This window comes from Erpetoichthys calabaricus, chromosome 10 (assembly GCF_900747795.2).
Source record: "Erpetoichthys calabaricus chromosome 10, fErpCal1.3, whole genome shotgun sequence".
NCBI lineage: Eukaryota > Metazoa > Chordata > Cladistia > Polypteriformes > Polypteridae > Erpetoichthys > Erpetoichthys calabaricus.
Genome location: NC_041403.2, coordinates 69252599 through 69276983, shown reverse-complemented (window position 1 = coordinate 69276983; position 24385 = coordinate 69252599). Strand labels below are relative to the sequence as shown.

The 24385-nt window shown below is 36.2% G+C and overlaps 1 protein-coding gene across 5 annotated transcripts; it reads right to left on the bottom strand.

Moving 5' to 3' along the window:
* Positions 1-85: 85 nt before the first annotated feature.
* scyl3 (SCY1-like, kinase-like 3) lies at positions 86-22404 on the bottom strand. 5 transcript variants are annotated; one of them, XM_028811387.2, is made up of 15 exons: positions 22110-22404; positions 20885-20968; positions 17402-17604; positions 12253-12438; positions 12057-12170; positions 11873-11929; positions 11616-11718; positions 10977-11088; positions 10637-10714; positions 6931-7070; positions 6307-6485; positions 5404-5575; positions 4563-4733; positions 1812-2536; positions 86-702 (listed from the first exon to the last, which is right to left on the bottom strand). In XM_028811387.2, exons 3-15 carry the CDS (start codon positions 17564-17566, stop codon positions 643-645), a joined length of 2262 nt encoding a protein of 753 aa, XP_028667220.2. In that variant the 5' UTR covers positions 17567-17604; positions 20885-20968; positions 22110-22404; the 3' UTR covers positions 86-642. The 5 variants fall into 5 exon arrangements, with proteins under 5 accessions (XP_028667220.2, XP_028667219.2, XP_028667221.2 ...); XM_028811386.2 differs by lacking the exon at positions 20885-20968 and having other exon boundaries at positions 22110-22403; XM_028811388.2 differs by lacking the exon at positions 20885-20968 and having other exon boundaries at positions 1812-2533; positions 22110-22403.
* Between the last annotated feature and the right edge of the window lie 1981 nt (positions 22405-24385).

Sequence of the window (24385 nt, the reverse complement as noted above, 5' to 3'; positions counted from 1 at the left end):
AAAAACATTTGTGCACATTTAGTAATTTTTATTCTTAGTGGCTGTCAAGACTAAATGTAGTGCAAAGATGACATTTACAATAAAATTCACATTTACATTTGAATCATTTATTCCATCATCAATTGGGTAAGCATAAATAATTTATATCAGTTTCCACCAACCTAAAATATACAATCTTGTATTCTTGGCAGTTCAAGAGAGAACTTTTCTTGGCCCTTATTTAGATTTAATGCAAAAAATCTGTATGGCACCAAAAACAACATCACATTTTATCCAGCACCATTCAAACAATGCTGGGCTGGGCAAAGGCCTCATAATATATTTTATTAATATACTAATTATCTCAAAAGATGGCTGGTCAAAGCAGCAATAAAAACTTACAAATTAAACTGGTATGGCTTTACACTGTACAGGATAGTCTGTAAAAGACTGGGCTCAGCATCATGGGGTTGATAAATCACTTTGTTCAAATCTTTCCTTTGACATTATTATTGGTTAAAATGGAGAGGATATTAGTAAATTTACCACATGTACTCGGCTCTAATTCAACGGCAGACTGGAAGGCCCAGTTCAGCCTAGCAAAAGTTATTTTCTAAACCAAAGAACCTAATTTTAGTGCAATACTCCACAATCCTCAGGTTTTCACCAGTTGTTCTCTTCTTCCCAGTTCACATCACCATCATCCCATCCAACAGCTTCTGTCTGTGAAAGTCAAAAGGAAAAAAAAAATAAGCCACTCTGCATCAAAAGTTTTTCAAAACTGTCGTTATCAGTTCTGTATTAAAATCAATGTTGTTGCACGCGTGATAAATGTAAATCAACGTACAATTATTAAATATGACAATAATGTTAAGGGTGTTTCGTCAGAATTCATCCAGTCCTGTTCCAAGATGCTCTGACAATACCTTTATTGACTACTATGAACATTAACTCCCAACATTGGGGGGAAAAAAAAAAAAAAACCTTTGGGTTACTAAATGTTAAAAGTGTAAAAAGTGTATTTTGCTGATAATTGAAAAATATTTAAAAATTACACCTTCCTGATATTAATACTAATGGGGGGAAATGTTCACCTGTACACATCTGTTGCAGTACCACAGGAAAAACGAGTCTACTTTATGTTGTCACAGGGTGGTGGGCATCAATGAAGCCCTGCACATTTTGACAAGGAGTGTGACATGCTATTAACCTCTGTCAGGCAACTCTACCGAATATGCGAGCTGCTCTCCAGACACACCACCTTGTCACTTTCGCCTCTGGGATGCTTGGTAGAGTGGAGCAAACCGCTGAAGGACACTGGGAGACAAACAACATTTTGGCCACTGAACATGTTATGGCACATGAAATTATGCATCACAGCGACTGGATATCATTTTCAGAGATCACAGTATGCTGTCTAAAAAAGTTACCAGCCACTCTTAAGTATAAATATCTTGATTTTAATAGAGGACTTGAAAATGGTCAGGCAACATCACTTGAAACACATCTGTTCAGATTTGAAACTAGACTCAGATGAAATACCCAACCATGGAGCCTTATTGTGTTTACCTTTTCTAATGTTCATAATGTAATTACCAAATCAGCAACACTTTAATTACATTTAGAATTAACAAAAAACCTAAAAGCATTTGTGTATATTATAAAAAATAAAACTTATTAATAAAATAAATAATAAATATTCAAACTGATGACACTTAATGAGTAAATCCAAAAACCATACGATAAATCCAAATAAATAAAACAAAAATTCATAATTTTCACAATCCTGTTCGTGTCAAGATATTTAATTGTTAAAATGAACTTTTACTCACTTCTGTCAGATCAATAGCAGCATCAAACTTGGCTGGAAGTAGCAGCGTATCAATTTGATTTCGCTCGGCTGTCTCACTTCTCACTGGTCTTGCCTCATAAGTGTCTGTTCGACTAGGCTGTAAGATTAAAGGTGCCGAGGACAACTTAATATCTGGAACCATATCAGCAAACAAATCCATTTCAGGATCACTCTGATTCTTCCTTTTAACGTGTATTGTAAACTCCTCTCCTAAGCCAACATTTAGAACATTTTTTTCTACTTTACTTGTTTTTTCCAGAAGTTGTGAAGTCTGTTTAGCTTCAGGTGGCTGGATTTGGTACCAGTTATTATTGACATTTTCTTCATTGTTCACTTTACTGGCTTTTGATACAGAACTCAATTTTAGAGCTTTTGACTGCAGTGATTTCTGCAATGTCGAAGTCACTTGTGAAGTTGCAGAGACTGTGGCTGAAGAATAAACAATACTCTTCTCATTACAAGCTTCAAAATCATCCCAAGGCTCTTCTTCAACTGCTTCATCCATCTGGTCGTGACTTGTAATATGATTTAAATTATTTTCTGCAGTCCTTACTTGAATTTCAGAAATTTTCTCTGCATCACGATCTTCAGCGTCACTCCAGTCTGGCCATTCCTCCACAGTTATTAAGCGGGTACTCTTTTCTTTTTTCTCACAGTATCCATTAATTCCCAATTTTTTCTCGAGTTCTGCACTTCTCAATGCTGCTAAAATAAGCAAAAAATTTCCTATTTTAAAATCTACTTGGAGCTACATATTAATTTCAAATGCACAAAGACACATTATGTAATAACAGAAAATAAAGTCACACTAACAGAATTAAACTGCAAACAAGTATTTTATAATTTTACTCTATCTTAATACATAATTCGCCTGCCTCCTCACTCACCCGTCTGAAGCCGAATGGGCAGTCGCCTTCTGCGCAGCTGCCCGAAAAACCTTACGAGACCGACATCCAACCCCAACATCGCGGCAGGCAGCGGATTTACGGCCACAAAAATTCAAAGAGAAAGGTGACTTCGATTAAAGCTCTAGAGGCCTGAAAGGCAATTTCGACTACAGCTTGAGGCCTAATTGCGCATTCATTCAATACACCTACTGTATTTCAGGTTTGTGGTGCTTATACTTATTACTATTCCATATTATACTGGAACATTCATCATTCAATATTATACTATAGGCCTGGAAAATTCATCAACTAACAGTACAAGCCTGTACAGTAATGAGTAAAGCGGACTACAATCATTACAAAACAACTTCTTCGTTACTTATCATTTGTTCTTCATACACTGCCGACACAAACTCGTGCCCGTTTCATCTTACGTTGCCGAAACGGGCTCTTTGGGGGGACCCAAAAATAACCGGAATTTTGTTGTTGTTAGGTTATTTATTTATTTCCGGTTATTTTTGGGTCCCCCCTCGTATATATAAAATCCTAAGCCTAAAAGTGCAACGATTTTATGTGACGTTATGTCATGTTTTTTGTCATGCTTTAAATCGGGTTTATTTTAAAACCTACATATATATGTTTGGTATCATTCTTTTCAGAATTTATTAAACCTTAACATGATGTTGTTAGATTTTCAGATTATCATTCCGTTTTTAAAGTATAAACTAAAAAATATCAAGAACTGACGTCCCATGACACAAGACTTTGTCTTTTATTTCCAGCTCCGGGCGTGGTTAAATCTCTTGGCAGAAAGAGTTGATGACAAAGACAGCTGCTGTACAGGCTTTTAAATGTTCGAAGTGCCATGCAAGATGCAGATCACATGGCATGGCAGCAGCAGCAAGCCAGCAGCTGTTTGCGCAAAGAGGAGGTAAAAAAAAAAAAAAAAAAAAAACTATTTGTTTCCCATTATATCACCATTTAAGAGGGGGTTTCGGAGGAGCGACCACTTCTCCTTGGGTGCATTCAGCCCCCCTATTTACAACACGAGCAGCAGAGTTGAGAAGTGGCTGGCGCGTATGAAATACTGTATATGAAATACTGTATATACTGCAAAGGCAGCCCCTTGATTGAAAAAATAACTTTCATAAATTCAAGCATATAAACATTTCATTATAGTAAATTCAATGTTAAATAAATATGGTAAATTTAATATTAAACAATAGGCCTCCTGCCAGTCTAAACATTTTATTTACTGCATTTCTTGTAGGAATTGTCCAGCCATCTACATAGGTGAACAAGTGGGATGGCTAGCAGAACATTTCAGGGAGCACGTTCAACTGATTAAAATCAAAGACCTTACAAAGCCTTTTTTAGACCACTTCACATCCCTTCCATCACAGCCACACTGATCTCCTCCATTGTGTTCTTTAAAGATACGTTTTAAATACAAACAGAAGCAGCTAAGCTCTGGATCACATATTTCTTCAGGTCTTAATGACAAACTTAACTTTTTAATCTCTCCCTTCATCTTCTCTAATGGCAGCTTTCTCTCATCTGACACCCCCCCCCCCCCCCCCACTTTGTTCCGTCCAATCCCTTTTATATGTTACGTGCTTTTTCCTTATTATATGTACACCTGATGAAGGCAATGCAGCCAAAACATTCCATCTTTCACATTTTTTTCTTTTTCAGCATGGAAATAACCTTCAACCTTTTATCCCATTACAGATGCATGCTGACACAGCCCTACACCAACTACATTTTATAAATACTTTTTACTATTTCAGATGGCTATATGGCTTGTACAATGTACCTGTTTGAAAGTTATCTAGTATACAAACCTGATTCTGATAAAACTGGAAGTTTAACATCCTCCTTTGTTTCCAAAGATTTAAAGATTCCAAGCTTCTGACTTTTTGCTTCAAATGGTTTTGGATATACCTTAACTGAGGTGATTTTTGATGGCTGAGCAACATGTGCTTTAAAGCTGTTTCCTACATGAACTGGTGATCCTTTGCAGAGAGGAAAAAACGATCAAAAAACATGTGAGCATCTGTTTCCAAACCAATATCATCAGTCAATGCCTAAAAATACAAAACTTACAGTACTTTCTGAAACCTACTATCCAATTCGGAGTCAAAGGAACCTTATAGCCTATTCTACGACATACACCCTGACACTGGAGGGAATACGATACAGAACAGTGTTAGTAATTTCAGGTTTCTATCTGAGAACTAAAAGTATAAAATAGAGAAACAGTTTAAGATGAACAGGTTTACAACATGCTCCAGTTTGAGCACAAATAAAAAAAGTCAAAATATAAAATGCCAGGGCAAAAAAGAATATCTAAAAATGGTTAACAATAGATATAAAACTATAAACATCTACCCTTTTCATTTGTTAGCTGTAAATCTTAGGAAAATTGTGGTGCCATTCTTCAGGGGCCAAGCAGTGTATTATCCTATGTGGCACCATTATTTTGTATTAAAAACAATTTCCAGACACCACATAAAATTGTACAACATTCCAGTTACCCTTTATTTTCAATATGTTTACTTCTAAATAGAAGCAGCAGCACAACAATCATAGATGTCAGACGTCTGGTAGTTCTTTGAAAATTATGCATAAGCAATGAAACAATGTGAGTTATGTTTTAATAATTATGTTGAACTTGTCATTTACCTTCTGGTGTTACATCTGTTGACTTAGTAAAGTTTGGAGTTGTGCGTTTAAAGACTTTAGTTCTTTCGCCACCAACAACCACTTGTGCTCCAAGCAAAGGAACTAGCACCGCCAAGCTCTGGAGGGTCATAGCAACTAAAACATCGCTAGTGTCCCTCATTCCCAGCAGTACCTGACCCGCCAAAAAAAAAAAAAAAAGAATCCTATTATTAAACTCTACTCAGTTATTTAGGGTTATGTCAATAAACAAAATAGCAGGTTTTTAAAAAGCCAGTGCTGAGTTCTCATTGTCTTACAAAAGGGAACACCTCCACTAAGGGCAGTTGTTCCCTTCTCACCTGGAGAAAGCAATTCACTCAAATTCCGAGAGAGAACCATGACCTCAGACTTGAAGATGCGGATCCACAAGTGGCGATAAATCACAGCCTTGTTGAAGTTGGGTACCCACAGTGAACAAACACATCTCTCTGTACATTCATACAAGGAATGAACAACATGCAGAAGCTTCCCTGTTACCCCATAGTTCTGCTCAACTATTGGATGGATTCTTCCATCCAGCACCCTTGTATATGCTTTACTCGGAGGGCTGAGTAGTGTGATCCTACTGTACTTGGAACACAATCTCCAGTCCCCTTTCTTAAATATGGGGATCACTACACCAATCTGCCACTGCAAGGAAGCTTTATCCACATTCCAATCAACACTGAATAGACACATTAGCCATGCTATCCCAAAAACGTCCAGTATTTTCAACATCTCCAGTCTGATTTCATCCATCTCGGCATTCTTGCCACCATGGAGTGCAGAAGTCCATAGTCACACTGAAGCTCCTTTTAATACTAAAGAGGTTTACTATTTATTCAGTCACAACATAAAAATGTCTAAAATACACAAAATTCGTACCTGTGGTAAAATTTGGTGTTTCAGTTCATCCTGAGAAAACATTTGTGCGTAATCTTCAATGTGTAAAAGTAATACAATGCGAACATGTTCCTCATTCACTTTAAACAGCTTCAGGAGGTGTGGAACAATATATTTACGGTAAACAGCTGGTGACAGCAGACTGTCCTGGTAGCTTGCATCTATTTAAAGCAATACATTATATTTATAATGTATAATATAGATAATATTAAAAGTATTTATAAAGTCTAACTTATAAAAGAATGTGGGTAAGCAGCAGAATATTTTTAAAAATGCCACTAGCAAGTATTCAAAGGCAGATTTCTAATTATAAAGCAATAAGCAATCTTAAGTTTAAATGTTTTTAGTTATTTCTGTGATAACACTCTTACTGAAACTGCATTTGTTTATAACAGAACACTGCTGGACCAAACCTTACATGATTTGTAAAAGGGCCTAAGCATGTTACACAATAGACAGTGATACACAACACAAACTATATTTCCAGCGTCTTCAAGCAGTTTAAGAGTATTAACATAAATCATGTTTTTGAATCATTTAGATGCAAAACAAATATAAACTGAACGTTTAACAAAAAATGTTAATAAAAGTAAGAAACAGTATTACCTGTCTTAGGCTTAAGGAGATGTGGAAGAAAACTTTTGATTGCTATAGGTTCTGCAAATACAAGTGAATTCAATAATTTGGGAACAAGGCGTGTTGCTAATAAATCTTCTGGTACAGACTGAACTTTGTCTAAAAGAAATCTACAGGAAAAGATTGATACAGATTTTTAAGTTATTGCATTTTAAATTTTCTTAATGACAGTTACAAGAAACCTAACAACTATATAAAGAACTTTAATTTAAATGATTACTTAAACCTAGATAAATGAGAATTATACATAAAATGTGTATTTTGTGATTCTCCTAATTAGTGGGAGTCTGCTTTGATTCAGTATTAAGTTATAAATACATATTGTACTTAAGGGTGAATATTACATTACTGCATTTTTCTTTTTCTTATACCAGATTTGTTTCCATTATTTATTAAACTGAAACAAGAATGAAAAAAATGGAATTATTCATTCTGTACACTAAATATTCTATATTTTTAATCAGATGTGTCATAACTTGGCTAAGATTTGAAATTAGCTTGAAATGTAAAGTTTGTGTGTTACATCTCAAAATATTACATTAGAAAACTGGACAGATAACTGGACAACAGAAGACTGGATATCACTGGCTTCAATCACATTGTTTGGCTAGAACTGTACAAAATTAACTAAACATTATAAATCTTGATACTGAAGAAATAACACACCTCCTCCTTTACAATTCAACTAATTTCCATATTAATTGATGACTCTCTTCTTGAAATTAAAATGTACTTGACACAAAGATTTGACATAAATTGATTAATAAAAAAAATCTTTTGCATTTGTTAGAGTCAGCAGTTCCTCTCACAAATATAAAAAAGAAGGGAGTATTCTTTCCAACAAAACATTTTTACGTCACTAATTTGGTCATTGCTTATTCTGAAAAAATTAAAACGGAATGGGTCAGGGAGTAATTCATGGTGCATTTAAACAGAAGGCAACTTCTTTAGAGTAAATCTGCCTTTATTATCTACCAAAAGTGAACCATTTGAACTGCTATTATAAATGCCTTCTTCAAATTTACATCCATTCATTTTAAAGGATGCCATCAGTATTTTTCAAGTCCAAGTTTTCTCTACAAAATCAAGGAATATATTGACTTATGGTAAAAAGTATGGTATTTTACCCGTGATTATTGTCTAGTTATCTACACAACACAGACAGCAATTCATATCTGAGCTGTCAACAGCAGTTCCAGGAGAGGATTTTTTGAGGTGAAAATATATGCCAGTGGAAACCATGCCACTGGGGCTAAAAGGCTGTTGCCAAGGGAGACAAGCAGTGGGGTGATGGTATAAAGATGGTATTTTTTTAAAAATGGCTGAAATCGCACAAAAATTTTTTTTCACCTATTTCCATAACATTAAATTATAACCTATAACAAGCAGAATATGTACAGTGGGGGAAATAAGTATTGAAAATGTCAACATTTTTTTCAGCAAATATATTTCCAAAGAGGCAATTCAAATGAAATTTTCACCAGACATTGGTATTAACTCAGAAAATCCACAAATATAATGAATTCACGACATTAAAGTCCATAAATAAAGGTATGTGAAATAAAGTGGAATGAAACAGTGAAAAAGTATTGAATGCACTAATTTAATACATAGTGGAAAAGCCTTTGTAATGACAGCTTCAAGATACTTCCTGTATGAAGAAACCAATTGCCTGCAGTGCTGAGATGTGATTGTGACCCATTCTCCAAAAGTGATTGTCTTTAAATCTTGAAGAATTTGGAGGGGCCCTCATGTGAACCCTGGTCTTTAGTTCCTTCCACAAATGTTCAATTAGATTTCAGTTAGGCGATTGATTGGGCCATTCTAACAACTTGATTATCTTTCTCTGAAACCAATTTACAGTTTCCTTTGCTGTATGTTCTGGATCGTTCTCCTGTCTTCATCATCCTGGTGGATGGCAGCAGATTCATTTCAAGAATCTCTTGAAATCTCCCACTCATCGTTCCTTCACATACATGTAGTCTGCCTGTACCATGAGATGAGAAACAGCTTAACAGCATGATGCTTCCACCTTCAACCTTCACTGCTGGTAGTGTTTTTCGAGTGATATGCAGTGTCATTTGTCTTCCAAACGTGGTATACAGCAAAGTTCAACTTTGGTCTTGTCTGACCAGACTACATTCTGTCAGTATTTCATAGGCTTGTTGAAATGTTGTGTAGCAAACTTTAAAGAAGCTTCAACATGCCTTTTCTACAGTAATGGAGTCTTGCTGGGTAAGCGCTCATAGAAGCCATGCTGGTGGAGTGCAATGCCTATTGTTTTCTCTGTAACAATTGCACCTGCTGCCCCCAAGTCTTTCTGGAGCACTTTCCGAGTGGTCCTTGGCTCTTAGGGTACTCCTTTGACTATCCTTCTAACTCCTTTGTCATAAATTTTGCGAGGAGCTCCTGTGTATGGCCAATTGATGGTGGAGTGTTTTTCCACTTGCGGGTAATGGCCCAAATGGAGCTTACTGGAAGATTCAGAAGTTTTGAAATACGTCTGTAACCAGTTCCAGTGATACAGTTTGCAACAATCAGGTTGCGAAAGTCGTGGGAGAGCTCTTTGCTTTTACCCATCATGAGATGTTTCTTATGCAACACCATGGAAGCAAAACACCTTTTTATTTCCCATCAATATGTACTAACCCAGTTAATATCAATTTGCACAGACAGGAGGTGGAATTTCTTTCTACCTACTTAAAGAGATTTAAGTTGGCTCCTTGACTTTCCTTGCCTTGGTGTACTATTCTTTCTTAGTGTGTTCAATACTTTTTCCCTGTATTATTCCACTTTATTACACACTAGCTGTGTAAGCCCATGCTGTAAAAAGCCCAGTCTCCTAGAAACCATGGATTCTGGCACTTCAATCAATCAATCGCATCAGTTGCGCATTAGCGGCTAAGTGAGGTTCTCTTTCCTCTGTGGTTTCATTTGCCGATGTGCTCACGTCTGTTGTCTATCAGCTGCTAAGTGAGTTTCTCTCTCCTCTGAGGTTCGTTTTGCCAATATGCTTGCCTCGATTGCGTATTAGTGGCTAAGCAAGTTTCTCTTTTCTTGGCAGTTTCACTTTAGTGAGAGAGTCAATTTCTTTCAGCTTCATGCTGTAGCCTCGCACTTATGGGCTGGACAGACACACACACACACACACACACAGTTCCACATGTAGACGTTTATATATAAGATACCTTTATTTATGGACTTTAATGTTGTGAATTCTTTATATTTGTGGATTTCTTGAGTTAATACCAAAGTCTGGTGAGAATTTCATGTGATAGCCTCATTGGAAATATATTCATTCAATATATAAGGTAATAAAATATTAGCATAAAATCAGAGCACTATACAAAATATGTTAAAAAATTACTTTCAATGCTGCTGGTAACGAGGCTTTGTCAGCACATTTGACATGGTGCTTTAAGCAGAATATTTTTGTCTGCTTGCAGTTTTGCTTCTGAAATTAAAACTTTAATAGATTTTTTTACCTCCCTTATAGCTGAATATAGTAGTCAAGAATTACACAGTATTACACCATATACACCAAACAACTATGAGGGATATATTAAAACTATACTGTATATATAGTCAGGTCTGCAAGATGGTATTTCAAGAGATGGCAAGGTTCTTCTGCTTTTAAAATGAAGACTGTGATACAATTACTTAAAACTGGACTTACTTGAAAAATTCATTCTTCTCATCTTCTGTCTTTAACGTCAATGTTTTCAAAAAATTAACTATTTGTAGGAATTCTGTACTGTTTTCCAATAAAAACAAACAAGTTACACTAGTTAATGTATTTTTTATAAACAGAGGAATTAAAACAACAAATATTGGGCATTTACTAAATTAACTGGTGTAATATTTCTGAATTCAACTATTCAAAAACTCATTATGAGTTTATCGTTATGTCAAGTATGTGCTTCTGCTTTAAAGCAATTTTTTATATCATCCCAAAATATCCAGATCACTACCATGACATAAAAAAGGAATTAACTCATAATAATTCTGAAGATTACCTGAAAAAACTGTGTGATACCAGTTTGGAAAGAGAGCAACGAGCCGATGGCTCAGAGTTCAGCAGGGTAGTTTTAACAGCATGCTGGAAACTTTCCAAAACATCCTTAGGCACTATAAAATTGATTATAATGACCAAGTTTAGCAATTAGCACAAGTGCAAAGGCTACAATAAAACAACAAAAAAAATCTGCATCTTATATAATACCACAATTCTTAAAGCTTACAGATTGAATCCAATGGTGTTATTATTATGACACTATAATTAATTAAAATATTTTACTTTTTGATAAAACTAGAAATTTGCACTATTGAGAACAGGGAATGTTAAAAAGCCCTATATATATATATATTCACAAATCACGTCAGTGGTAGAGAAACAGACTTGAATTTAATGGCTTATTTACAAAACTCTACAGTGTAAAATATTAAAACTGTTCTGTTGTTAAAAGAACAAAGGTTCCTTGACTTTAAAGAATAATGGTAGCAATTTACATCGGTAAATAATATAACATAAAAAGCAAAAATACTATAATATTAACAATGTTTTCTTATTTATTTTTAAATATGTTTCATCATTTGAGTTTTAACTTTTTAAGATACCTACTTTTATATTTTTCTTCCACATATAAATTACTCACCATTTTCATACAACAGTGGGAAAAGTTTTTCTACTAAAATTCCAAAGGAATAGGCATCTCGTGCGTGACCATGTTTGTCTGGCAAAATCTTGAAACAGTTATCCTAATTAAAAAGTGAACCAAAAGTGTTTTAAATTGTATTTTGCTCTATTATTTTTAATGATCAAAACACGATTCAGCAGCATTTACCAAAGAAAAAATTAGTTTTTAAAGTGTAAAAGAAAATACATTTAGAAATTATTTAAAAAATAACCTACTTTTTCCTCTGGTGGAACAGCACTTTGATCCCTTACTGTCTTTATGCTGTCTAAGAACTAATAAAAATAAAGGAAAATAATTCAATAAAAAGCTAAAAAAACACAGGTCAATGCACAAATATAGTATGTTTAGCCTTGTGATCATGAGTCATATATATTTATTATCAATGTTTTCATTCATCACCTCAGGTGTTGCTTCAGAAAATTTGCAAACTGTCTCCATTCCACCTAGTTTCCAATGCCCATCTTCACTCACAAAGATAGATGAGATGCAAATATTATTATGAGTTGATTTTCCCTAATCATAAAAATATAAAATATAAGTCAGCATTCTGTTTCTATAATAAAGTAGTTTTATGATATCCATAAAAAAATCTTACTCGATCGTGTAGGAAAACTAGAGCATTTAATATGTCATACAGCCCAGCGCAAATCTCTTCAGATGAGAGACTCTCCAAAACCAATTCCAAGGGTTGGACTTTCTCTGTCACCAGGTGGATCCCATCAACCACAACTGAACAGGACAGAAAACGCAGCAAACAAGGATGGCGTAGAGTTTTGAGATGCTATGGGGGAAAAAAAATAAGCATCAACAAAAACAAAAAAATGAATGCTTAAATCTTCACCCTTGTTCCATAATCATTGGAATTTGTTTTCTCCCCAAAAAATATACACAATATTTGCATTGTAAATAAAATGTATACATTTTATGTTATTTTTCAAAAGTATAAAGACAGCTCCTGGGTTACAGCGGTCTGGACTTATGGCAATTCCACATAAATTATATACAGTAAATGAGCATATAACCCTAAAAAGTTTTTTAAACTTTAGTGACTTCAGTTTTTTTTTTATTTTATTTTAGGTAAGGAAAGGTAAATTAAGGCTTCCATCAGTCGAAGGCAGCTTTGAAAAGTTGCCCTCTAGTTTGCCTTGCTGTTGTTGTTTTTGCTGTTTGCAGAGTAGTTTGTTACTGATGAAACTAATGCGGGAGTGGAAATCTCTGTTGCAGAGATCACACTTATGGGTGATCTCAGCTCTGCCTGTGGAGCAGCATTGCTTTTTGCATGCTCACTTGACCATTGCTGCTTTCTGGAGTATTGCTTCTCTGGACCTGAGGTGCTTCTTCAAGATGCCTCTCCACTTTGAACAATCACCTGCAAGGTGTTCCCAGGACATATACTTGCAAACAAAGAAAACTAGTTTTGATGCAGATAAACACGTACCATGCATCACTAATGCTGATACACAGTATGGTACATTATGTACTTTGTCACCATTTCCCTTCATTTTTTGATGATGCTTTTTACAAAAAAGTTGGGATGCTGTGTAAAATGTAAATTAAAACAGAATACAATGATTTGCAAATCTCATAAACCCAGATTTTACTCACAATAGAACATCGAAAACATATCAAATGTTTAAACTGAGAAAATGTACTATTTCAAGAAAAGAATCAGGTCATTTTGAATTTGATGGCAGCAACACATGTCAAAAAAGTTGGGACAGGGCCATGTTTACCACTGGGTAGCATCCCCTTTTCTTTTACCAACAGTCTGTAAATGACTGGGAACCAAGGAAACCAGTTGCTGGACTTCTGGGAGTGGAATGTTGTCCCATTCTACTTTGATACAGAATTCTACCTGCTCAACAGCCCTTAGTCTTCTTTGTTGTTTCATGATACGCCAAATGTTTTCAATTGGTGAAAGGTGTGGATTGCAGGCAGGCTAGTTCGGCACCCAGACTCCTCTACTACTAACCATACTGTTGTAATTGATGCAGTATACTGTTTAGCATTGTTTTTCTGAAATATGCAAGGCCTTCCCTGAAAAAGACATTGTATGGATGGGAGCATATGTTACTCTAAAACCTGTATATACCTGCAGCATTGATGGTGCCTTTCCAGATGTGCATGCTGCCAATTCTATAGGGAATAGTGCAACCCCATACCATCAGAGATGCAAACTTTTGAACTGAGCAATGAGAACAAGCTGGAAGGTCCCTCGCCTCTTTAGTCCTGATGACGCAGCATCCATGTTTTCCAGAAAACAGAATCGTCTGACCACAAAACGCCCAGAGAAGATAGAGCTGTTTTTCTGGATCATGTTCACATCTGGCTTCTTCTTGTGGATAGCATGGCGAACTGTGTTCACAGACAATGATTTCTGGAAGTGTTCCCAAGCCCATGCAGTGATTTCCATGACAGAATCATGCCTGTTTTTAATGCAGTGCCGCCTGAGGGCCCAAAGATCACGGGCATCCAATATTGATTTTCAGCCTTGTTCCTCACACAGAGATTTCTCCAGATTCTTTGAATCATTTGATGATATTATGTACTGTAGATGATGAGATATTCAGAAGTCTTCACAAGTTTATGTTGAAGAACATTATTCTGAAATTTTTCCAAAATTTGTAGACACGGTTTTTTGCAGATTGATGAACATCTGCTCATCTTCACTTCTGAGATGCTCTTATTATAATTTATAATCATTTACTGACCTGCTGCCTCTTTTAACCTAATTAGCTTCAATATGTTCCTCCAGCCGTTTCTTTTTAGTACCACTTTTCCCCAACTTTTTTTGAGACGCGTTTCTGGCATCCAATTCAAAATGAGCTATATTTTTAATAAAACAATAAAATGTCTCACTTTCAATATTTGATATGTTTTCTATGATCTATTGTGAATACAATATGGGTTTATGAGATTTGCAAATCATTGCATTGTTTTATTTACATTTTACACAGCTTCCCAACTTTTTTGGAATTGGGGCTGTAGATTTGTTGCCATTATTGTCTAGAGTATGGCAAAAGCAAAATGTTAGCTTAAAATAAATTGAGTCAATCTTATAAGCCACAAAACCATCCATTATGGAATTGAAAAATACTGCTAGTGAACATTTCACATTGAATATTCACACAATGATATTAATACGAGGGGCATACAATTATAAACAGGAATTTTCATGTTCTGTTCTTATAAAGAGTGCAAGGTAGACCTAACTCAGTGGACAAACACATGCATGTTTGAACTTGTCGTTAGTAGTGCTAGCTGCTCTTTCTCCCCTGTCAGTTATAATCAACATGTCGGAGCAGGAGGTACACAGTAGTGTTGCAAAGCGAATTATTAAATTTTTGACAAATGATGAAGTCATTCCATCTCCTAATTATTAAAAGACTTAAAAATCATTTGGGGGATGAGTGTGTCTCTCTCAGTCTAGAATGTATGATTGGTGTAAGTCATTCAGAGAGGGACTATCATCTCTTCAGTCCACTTAAGGAATTTTTAGAAGGGAAGAATTTCAAGTTGAATGAGGAGTTTATTGACGTAAGAACGGATTAACTGCAGTCAAAAGACTTCTATTATTCTGGGATTAAGAAGCTTCCTGAGCCCTGGAACAAGTGTACTGCAGTGGCAGGAGACTACATAAAAAACAGTGTGTAAATTGTTTCATTGTATTCAATAAATAAATTCCTGTTTATATTTGAACCCGAATCGTATATTCAAGGCTACAATTCAGGATAAATACATAAACACAGTTGTTAGCTACCTAGATGCAAGATTTCCTGATATGCCAATATTATCCTATTTTCAAGACTTCTCTGTGCTGGAAGTCATGATCAAAGTTAGGCTTCCGACATTAATTTTCATTATGTTTCTAAAAGTGGCAGTCCTGCTGCTTTAAACGATGACTGTACTAAACAAGAATGGAATGCTTCATCAAAAATTATTAAAGGACTGTCATACAAAAATCTCCATCCAAAACAAATATTGCTAAAATTAGCCAAAACACCTGAGCTGAAAGTGTCTTCTCCAAAATTAACAAAACTAGCTGCTATTGGACTAGTCATACCTGTGAATACAGCTAAATGTGAAGGGAGATTTTCTACTCTAAAATGGATAAAAATCTGTTTAAGGAATTGCATGAGTCAGAACATGCCAAATAATCTAATGCTGATTGCTTTGGAGGGTCCAGATTCATGTGATTTTGAAATATACCTTTAAGAAGACTTAATATAGATCATTTTAGGCTTGGTAATCACTATGAGTATTGCAAGATTTTTATTAAATGATGACTAAAAAAGTACTGTACAGTCTCACTCTTTTTTTATTTTTAACCTCCCATATTCTCCTTCATCCACACCCAGCTAAAAAAATTACCTTTGGTCCAGTTTAGTTTAAATAATAATAACAACAACAATAATTGATTACATTGATACAGTGCTTTTCTCACTACTCAAAATACTACCATTCAGGGAGGACCCAGGACACAAACCCAATACCCCTTTACTGTGAGGCAGTAGCGCTACCACTGTTCCACCTGTGAATCTGTGTTCTATGAAATTAAGTTGCCGTAAAATATTGCTTCACTGTAGTTTTACTAATTTGTTTTTAATTTTTTTTTCAGTAAAAGTAAGTATTAAAGCACTATGGCTTTTTGCCAATTCCCGATTGTCATTTTTAGTGCAAGTTCTGAATTATTTACAACAGGTGTGGGCAAAGTCATTCCTGGAGGGCCGCAGTGGCAGCGGGTTTTTGTTCCAACCCACTGCTTAATTAGAAAACAATCCTTGTCAATAATTACATTTCCTGGCTTGTTAGTGCTTTAACTCTGCTATGTCAAGTCATTCTCATATCCTAGATTTTTTTTTTCCATTCTAAAGATATCATCCAAATACTTTGAAGTTTAAAATGGATAGGTAATTCTCAGTCCTTCATTTTTTTCTCTTCTCTTTCCTTCCAAGTATTTAATTAAACCAAATAGTGCACGATAAATACACACAGGTGTAAAGGGTAACAAGCAAAATGGATAACTGCTGGTTTCTTTTGTCATTTGCATCTAACTGCTAATAAGGAGCAATTAAAAACCGAGAATGCAGCTGTTTAAGACTTAAATAAGCAATAAGGGTTCAAAATCTTAATGAGGGAGATAACTAAAATGAAGCAGAAGTGTTTCTAGAGCAATAAGTGCTTCTTATTAAGTAATTGGGTTGGAGCAAAAACCTGCAGCCACTGCGGCCCTCCAGCAATGACTTTGCCCACCCCTGACTTACAAAATGGGATTACAGAGCCTGAAGAAACGTTACTTATTTGTATACTGAGACTCGCCTGGAAATTCAGTTTTAATTCTGTGACACCTGTTATACTCTTAACTAGTTACATACTTCGCTATTTTCAATACCTGGTGTTCTGCTGAGTTGAAAAGCTAACCCCTTCTCACCTAAATAAGTGCTTCTCTATGTGATTTTAATCTTAGAATGAACTGTAGAGAACCACAAATGTCTCCTATTAACTATTGGAATAGTCAGGATAAAATTGCTTTAATAAACTGCTTTTATTGCTTGCTTGTCTAAGTCAAATATTGTGATCACTGTACAACCAATATGCAAAGTAAGGAGAATCCAATTAACCTAATTAAAACTAACAAAATACTAAAAGAACACTTGGTCAGGTAATAGTTAATCCTAAGAGGATGGCCAAAACATATTTTCATTTCTATTTTGTTCCGACAGTTTTTAAGCTATACTACTAACTTTGGCAGCTTGGTTGACTTTATCTTCATTTTCATGCTTGTATACAAAAACAGAAGCAGGCCTCCCATCTTCTAAAACAGCAGAGTAGATTGTTAATCCAGAAGGCAGAGTTAACAATGGTTCTTCTAATGTGCATTTCTTCAGCGCACTACTCTCTGCACCCATACTAACATTTGAATGCACAATGTTTTTATTCCAGAAACCTAAAAGAATCAAAAGACATAAAACATACTAGGTGAACAAAATATCAATTCTGTATTTTGTCAATAAGACTGATAATGTAAAATCAACAGCTGATATTTCAATATTTTACACATTAGGAGCTTCCATACTATTCAAATATGTGACATATGTCTTTTCATAACATGTTATTTTGTTGCACTGATAGGCACTCCATAGTCTTCAGACATCTAGCAAAATCCAATCTTATTTTCATAATACATTAATATAGCTCAACAGGAGGCTTTGACATATTATTTCAAACAAAATGCATCATTTCAGTTTTTTCTAATTTTATCCATGACTTGTCAACAATGGCAATAAATAAGCGTACTACAAATTGTGTCTAAATCTTACTTGAGATGGGCTAAGAAGAAACCTTTATTTAAAACTCATGATGTCTTCTATGTTGGATGCTGGTGTCAGACTGACAACTTGATGTCTCCTGTTGAAGTTAGTCAATGATACAGATTTTTCTTTTTTATTTAACCTAATAAAAGTCTACAAATCACTTTGAAAACTATGCAGGAGCATTAACAAGTGATTTCACAAAATTACAGTTGCAAACTAGAGTAATGGTGTGGAAATGTACTGAGTCATACAATCAAAAGCCTGAACAAATAATGGAACAGAAAGACTTCTATGGTAAAGTAAATGTTTTTTGCTGCAACTACCTGGAATGGGAGAAAGTCACCCGTATGAAACACAAATATACACACACAGCACTTGAGCACTAATTTATGTGAATTACTGTGAATTTCCCCTTGGGATTAATAAAGTATCTATCTATCTATCTAATTTAGTTTCCCACTGTATGGAATTTGCATGTGATCCTCATATTCACCATTGGTTTAAGTTATTTATTCCGGTTTCTTATCATATATGCTCAGTGGCACTGAATTGAATATGGTATAAAATAGATTGGGTAGAAGGATGTCAGTGCACATAGCCAGAGCCAGAGCTGTCTATTATCCCATTTTAGTCTGTGGCTGAGGAAGGAAGAAAAGCCAGCCAAACAAAAATGCAGAGCAGCCAATTAATTTAAAAAATAAACTATGCACCATGTCCTTCTAAAAGACCGTTGACAAATATTGAAATTTAGACATATTTAAATTAAGTAGAATCTAAATACATTTCTCCAGTCTCTACATAAAAATAATAATAATAATTAATTACATTTATATAGTGCTTTACTCACTACTCAAAGCGTTACCACAGGGAGGACCCAGGACGCAAACCTATGATCTCCTTACTGCAAAGTAGTAGCACTACCACCGCGCCCATGTTTGCATGACACAATACACTCAGCATGCTTCATGCAGAAGTGAATAATGTTTTTTATTTTGCCTTTGTACCTTCCTTTTTCTTCACGTATTTATGCATGTCACCTCTTAACACTGCCCCCTTCGCTTTTATGCATTACTCCTCTTTTAACCACAGGCTGGTTACATTTTACGACCATTACAAGCATCTCTAAATATTTTTTTTTTTTTTTAGAAACAGTATATAGAGAGATCAAGTCCAAATATAGACACCTCAAATCATCCCTTTTTGAAAACACTATGTCGCTATGTTAATTACAATAATACTGGATAGAGAGATATCAAAAGCATATTGTATCATGAACCCAATATCAAGATACATATTGTATTATGAGGTTTAAATGCAACAGATTAACTATATATATCTCTCTATTATAAAAACAAATCTTGGGAGGGAGATGAGACGTGATCTTCTCGGAAGACAATTTAACGTCCTGCGAGAGACACTTTAACGTCACGCGAGACAAGGCAGTGAGACAAAAGGTCAGCTGCTGTACAGGTTTTTAAATGATTGATACACAGCGTGACAAGCAGAACACACACCACGGCAGCAGCAGCACAAAGCCAGCAGCTGATCTGTCCGCATCTCCTTAGTGAGTGTTCAGCTCCCCGCTTCACACCGCATGCGGGAGAGACGCGAAGTGGCAGGAGCGTAGCACGCCTCCGGGGGGGTTGAGCGAAGCGATCAAGACGTGATCATCTTGGAGAGATACAAAGACAACTCACATCTCACGTTCAGCACCTCCACTTCACAACGTGAGCAGCAGGGACACAAAGTGGCAAAAGGACAGCTGCTGTACAGGTTTTTTTAAATGATCAACACGCAGCACGAAAAGCACAGCATACAGCTCGCCAGCAACAGCAGCAAGACAACAGCTGTTCCGACCACATCTCCTTACCGTGCGTTCAGCCCCACTTCACAATAGCTAAACTTGCCAAGGTGAAGTTTCAAGACACCTATTTGTAAACTCTGTTTTAGAATGAAGTAGCATAAAAATCAGCAGATTTCATCACCATCATTGACTTAGACATTTAGTGTAAAACTTGCCTCAGTTTTTACATGCCACAATTGGAGATGAACTGCTGTTTAAGTCAATGCATTTACAGTATCTATTCATTGTTTAATCCATAGTACCAATTATAAATACATGGGGAGTGACAGAATATTCCGACATCAGGTTCAAAGAAGTAATCAAAGTGAATACGAGAACAATCCACCACATGCCGTGCTCTTTTGCACATGTTCACTTGCAAAAGATCAATTCAGAGTTTCCAACCTAAACATCAACGTTGTTAGTTCATGGAAAGAAACCAAAATACTATACAATATTATGTCACAGTATAAAAAAGCTCAATTTTACCACTGAGAAATGTGTTGGACAAGTGCAACTGTGCATGTTTTCCCCAATGTGTGCAAAATTTAGCCAGCACAGTCAGGATCTGCAATAAAAAGTAAGTGAAATGGGCCATAAAAATCCAGACTGGTGCAACTCAACTTAAAGGATCAGTTTCAGAGGTGCTCTGGGGAAGCTTTCTTTACATAATATAGTTTAACAATCACTGAACATTTATTCACTATGTGAAGGTGTGGAGGGTTGAGAGGTAGTTTTTCTCTACAAGTCTAATTATAACAGGAGACTAAATTACAGACAAAAGTACCACTGTGGATTACAAATTGAAAGAAGTACGCCGTAGTAATGCAAAATGTCTCTTTGTGTTTGCTTATGTTTGTCTGGGTATTCTGGCTTCCACTTACAATCACAAAACATGCACTCAGGTCAACTGAGAACTCTAAATTTCATTACGGTGACCATAGCTATGTTTGCATACACTTGGCATCTCAATTAAAATGGACTTGCACTCCACTGCAATAGTTCCAGTTATTCAAATGCTACTAGAAAATATACTGCAAGAGGACAGCAACCAAAAGCACAATACAAACCTTTTAGCTAATCTGTATTTGCATAATCACTGGAGGATCTCTCTCTCGGAGGAACTCGGCAAACAAGGAAACTGGGGATGTAGACTGCATGAAAAATTGAATTATGAAGATGAGTCAAATTGTAGATATTTAATATTATGCCCGGTCGTCAAGTCATTCAAAATATTATCATTCTAACTAGAAAGAAGGGGATCATTTGTGTTTATTTTGCTTTATTGGTCCAGTAGTTTGGTAATGTTTTACCAGTTCTGAACCACTGCAGTATAATTCTTGACACAAATGTTTTTTTTTTTAAATGCACATTTTATCTTTTTGCAATTCAATTCAGAAAAAACCCAATGATGTGCGTTTTATATCACAACAGAGGCATATCAAGATTTTGCTTCCTTATTTCTTTTCAGGTAGTTCTGAAGTTAATTACTTTATGATGAATACACATGATGTTGACAAATACCATAAAAATAACTATTTGTACCAGTAATTTCTGATTTTACAACCTGTAATCACAATAAACATCTGAAAATTTGTCAAATTCTCTTAAGGCATTTATGAATTTGTGAATCATGGTCAGCCACACAAACTTTAATGCTTCCAGAAATACCACGAACTTAACTGCCTGTTGTTCGAGTTCACTTTGCACCACTGTACTGTACAGTATATACAAAAACTGATTCAATTAGTGGCCGATACTGCGATAACAAACGATGCTACATATTTTGATAATGAGTTGATTCGTACACCTTCTGAACGTGTGATTTTTTTGTAATCATTTTAACATTCACTTCAAACTGCGTACATAATGAAATAAACCAACTTAAAGCATATGTAAACGCAGCAAATGACAGATGGGTCTGCGCGTTTTCGCCACTGCCTCGCGACTTCTGAAGATTCAATGAGCTTGGACCATTTCAGCTTGCTTCATTAAATCCGATAAGACCTCCTGTGGCCATCGCTGTCAACTGTGAATTTCCCATCGGGATTAATAAAGTATCTATCTATCTATCTATCTATCTAATGCAGGAATGGGCAACTGAAATGATCCAGGTACCAAGGAAGAATTCACCAGGACTGCCTGGTGTACTGTTAGTTGGGCAAGTCGGTCCAATTTAACGTGTTCTCGAAAATAAACTGGCATTATTAACGCTCTGAAGAGATACTGGCCATTCCACGTTTATGACAAACATGTTCAATTTAAATAAATAGGATACGTGTCTATTTACAATACCTCAGAGGAACTGCTCTGATGTTGACTTCGCCGATTGGAGGGGGACGTCACGACGCCGGGCTACATAGGTCGGTCTCCAGTCTGGCGGGTCAGTGCGTTTCTTGCGTTTCCATTTGTCCACGATCTCGATAGTCCTAGTTTTAAAATAACGCACGTTTGCCGCACACACGATACATGTTGCACAGTTTGTCTTCTTTGAACTGTAACTATTTACCCTCTTACTCACTGGCGTATCACTTCCCGTGTAACGAAGCGCTGCTTCCTGAGAGCTGCTTCCTGAGAGCTGCAGCGCAAGGACGCGCGACCCATATCACGTGACAGCAGATTTGCTCGTGCATGACTTTCCGGCTGTATTGTAGCCAAGCGTCTGACCGGGGTACACTGAGTTAATCCATCCCTTTGCGGAAACTGAACAAGGGGGTGGTGGGGTGGTTGTTGGTCAAACGTGAACCCAAGACAACAACATCACAAGGCACATTCACGCACACATTCGTTCTCGATGGGAATGAAGAACTGGTAAAAGTGACATGCAGCTCTGGGAGGCCGAATGTACTGCTCGCGGATTGTGATCTCGAATCCTGTCTTTTAGGAGTGCAATAGATAGTTAAGACAGCACTCTGGATAGTTTGTTTTCTATATATATATATATATATATATATATATAATAATCACAGGAGCTTCTATAAAGTTTTAATTGCCCTTTGGGGACAAATAAAGTACTGTGTGAATATCTACATGTCTATATTTGTTTCTAGGGGGAAATATGGCTTTTTACAGAAGCTGAATAAATGTTATTATAACAAACAGCAACTCCCTTCATAAATACACACCAGAATAAATGGTATGAAAAAAACGTTCCACATGATTAAAGATAAAATGAGCAGTCACTGTGAGGAATTATGCAGGTGTATTGTCTTTCTATAAAGGACCCCAGTAGCATTTCCTGACACACTTCTATAACTCAATGCTAGTATGTCGGACAGAGGATGTGCAGCATTGTTCATAATGGCCATCAGCTTTGTCATCATTCTCTCCTCCAGCAGGTCCAGAGTGCATCCAGTATCTGATTCTGCCTTCTTAATTAACTTGTTGATCTGGTGGACTCCTCTTGAAATGATGTTACCTGCCCAGCACACCACAACATAGGAAATCACTCTGACTGGCCATCAGAGAGTTATAGAATATGCAAAGAAAGTCATTGCCCAAATTAAAGTAGTGCACTGTCCTAAGGAGACTATTTTTATATAGTTACTAGTCATTTAGCCCGTTACAATAATGGGCGCTAGAACAGTAGTGCATAAACATTAGTAGGAACAGTCTATATTAAATGGCAAGGGACTTTGACCTTATTCTTTTTGTTGGTTGTATTTTTCTTTCTTTCAGCCTTTCTTTTGTTGATGTTTACTTGCTGAGCTGACCGTTCTTCGTGGGCTGCCGCCGTGTATTGTGTGTCTTTAATTTTCTGTGACAGTAATACTGTCTTGTACATCCGCTGGCTTGTACATCCGTAATATACCTTTAATTTTCTCTGGCAGTAATACAGGTGTGCGCATCAGTGATATGCCTTTAATCTCCTCTGACAGTAATATTGGCTCGTATGTGGCTGAAATATGCGTCACTGTATTGTGTACCTTTAATTTCCTCTCGCAGTAATACTGGTTTGTATTTCCGTAAAACGCCTGTAACTTTCTCTGATAGTAATATTGTGCATCGCACCATGCCCCACGCATGCGCACTTCACCAGAAGACAGAGACACACACACACACACACCTACCTGGAAGCACACAGGGATTTTATTAAAGAGGATAGTGTTACGAAACCACTCCAAAATGTCATTGATGTGGACCCTGAAGAATTTGTAGCATCTCCACATCCACTCTTTTAGTGGCCAAACATAGGGTTCTTTTGTGGTATAAAAGGTAATATCCAGTTCCTTGGTTTTGCTAATGTTAAGAAGCAGAAAATTCCTAACTACTATACACTGTCTTATCCCCCTTATCGATACACCCCATAAGTACATAATCATCTGAGAATTTCTGAAAGTGGCATGACCTGCTGTAATTTATACTCTGAGGTGCACAGAGTGAGGAAAAAAAGTGACATGACTGTTTCTTGGAGTGCTCCAGTGTTGCTCACATGCATATGAAAAACAGTCCTTGAGCCTCACAAACTGTGTTGTGCCTGCCTGACATCTAGTCCATTGTTCAGGAAAACACAGGCTCATCCATGTGCATATCCCCAAGCTTACCCGTTAACAACGGTGGCTGGATGGTAT

Coding starts and splice junctions, on each gene's coding strand:
- scyl3 (XM_028811387.2), bottom strand. CDS start 17,566: ATGGGTGCAGAGAGTAGTGCGCTGAAGAAATGCACATTAGAAGAACCA. Junction 11,930..12,056: donor TTTCTGAAGCAACACCTGAG/GTGATGAATGAA, acceptor TATTTTTATTAG/TTCTTAGACAGCATAAAGAC. Junction 4,734..5,403: donor AACAGATGTAACACCAGAAG/GTAAATGACAAG, acceptor CTCTCTGCAAAG/GATCACCAGTTCATGTAGGA.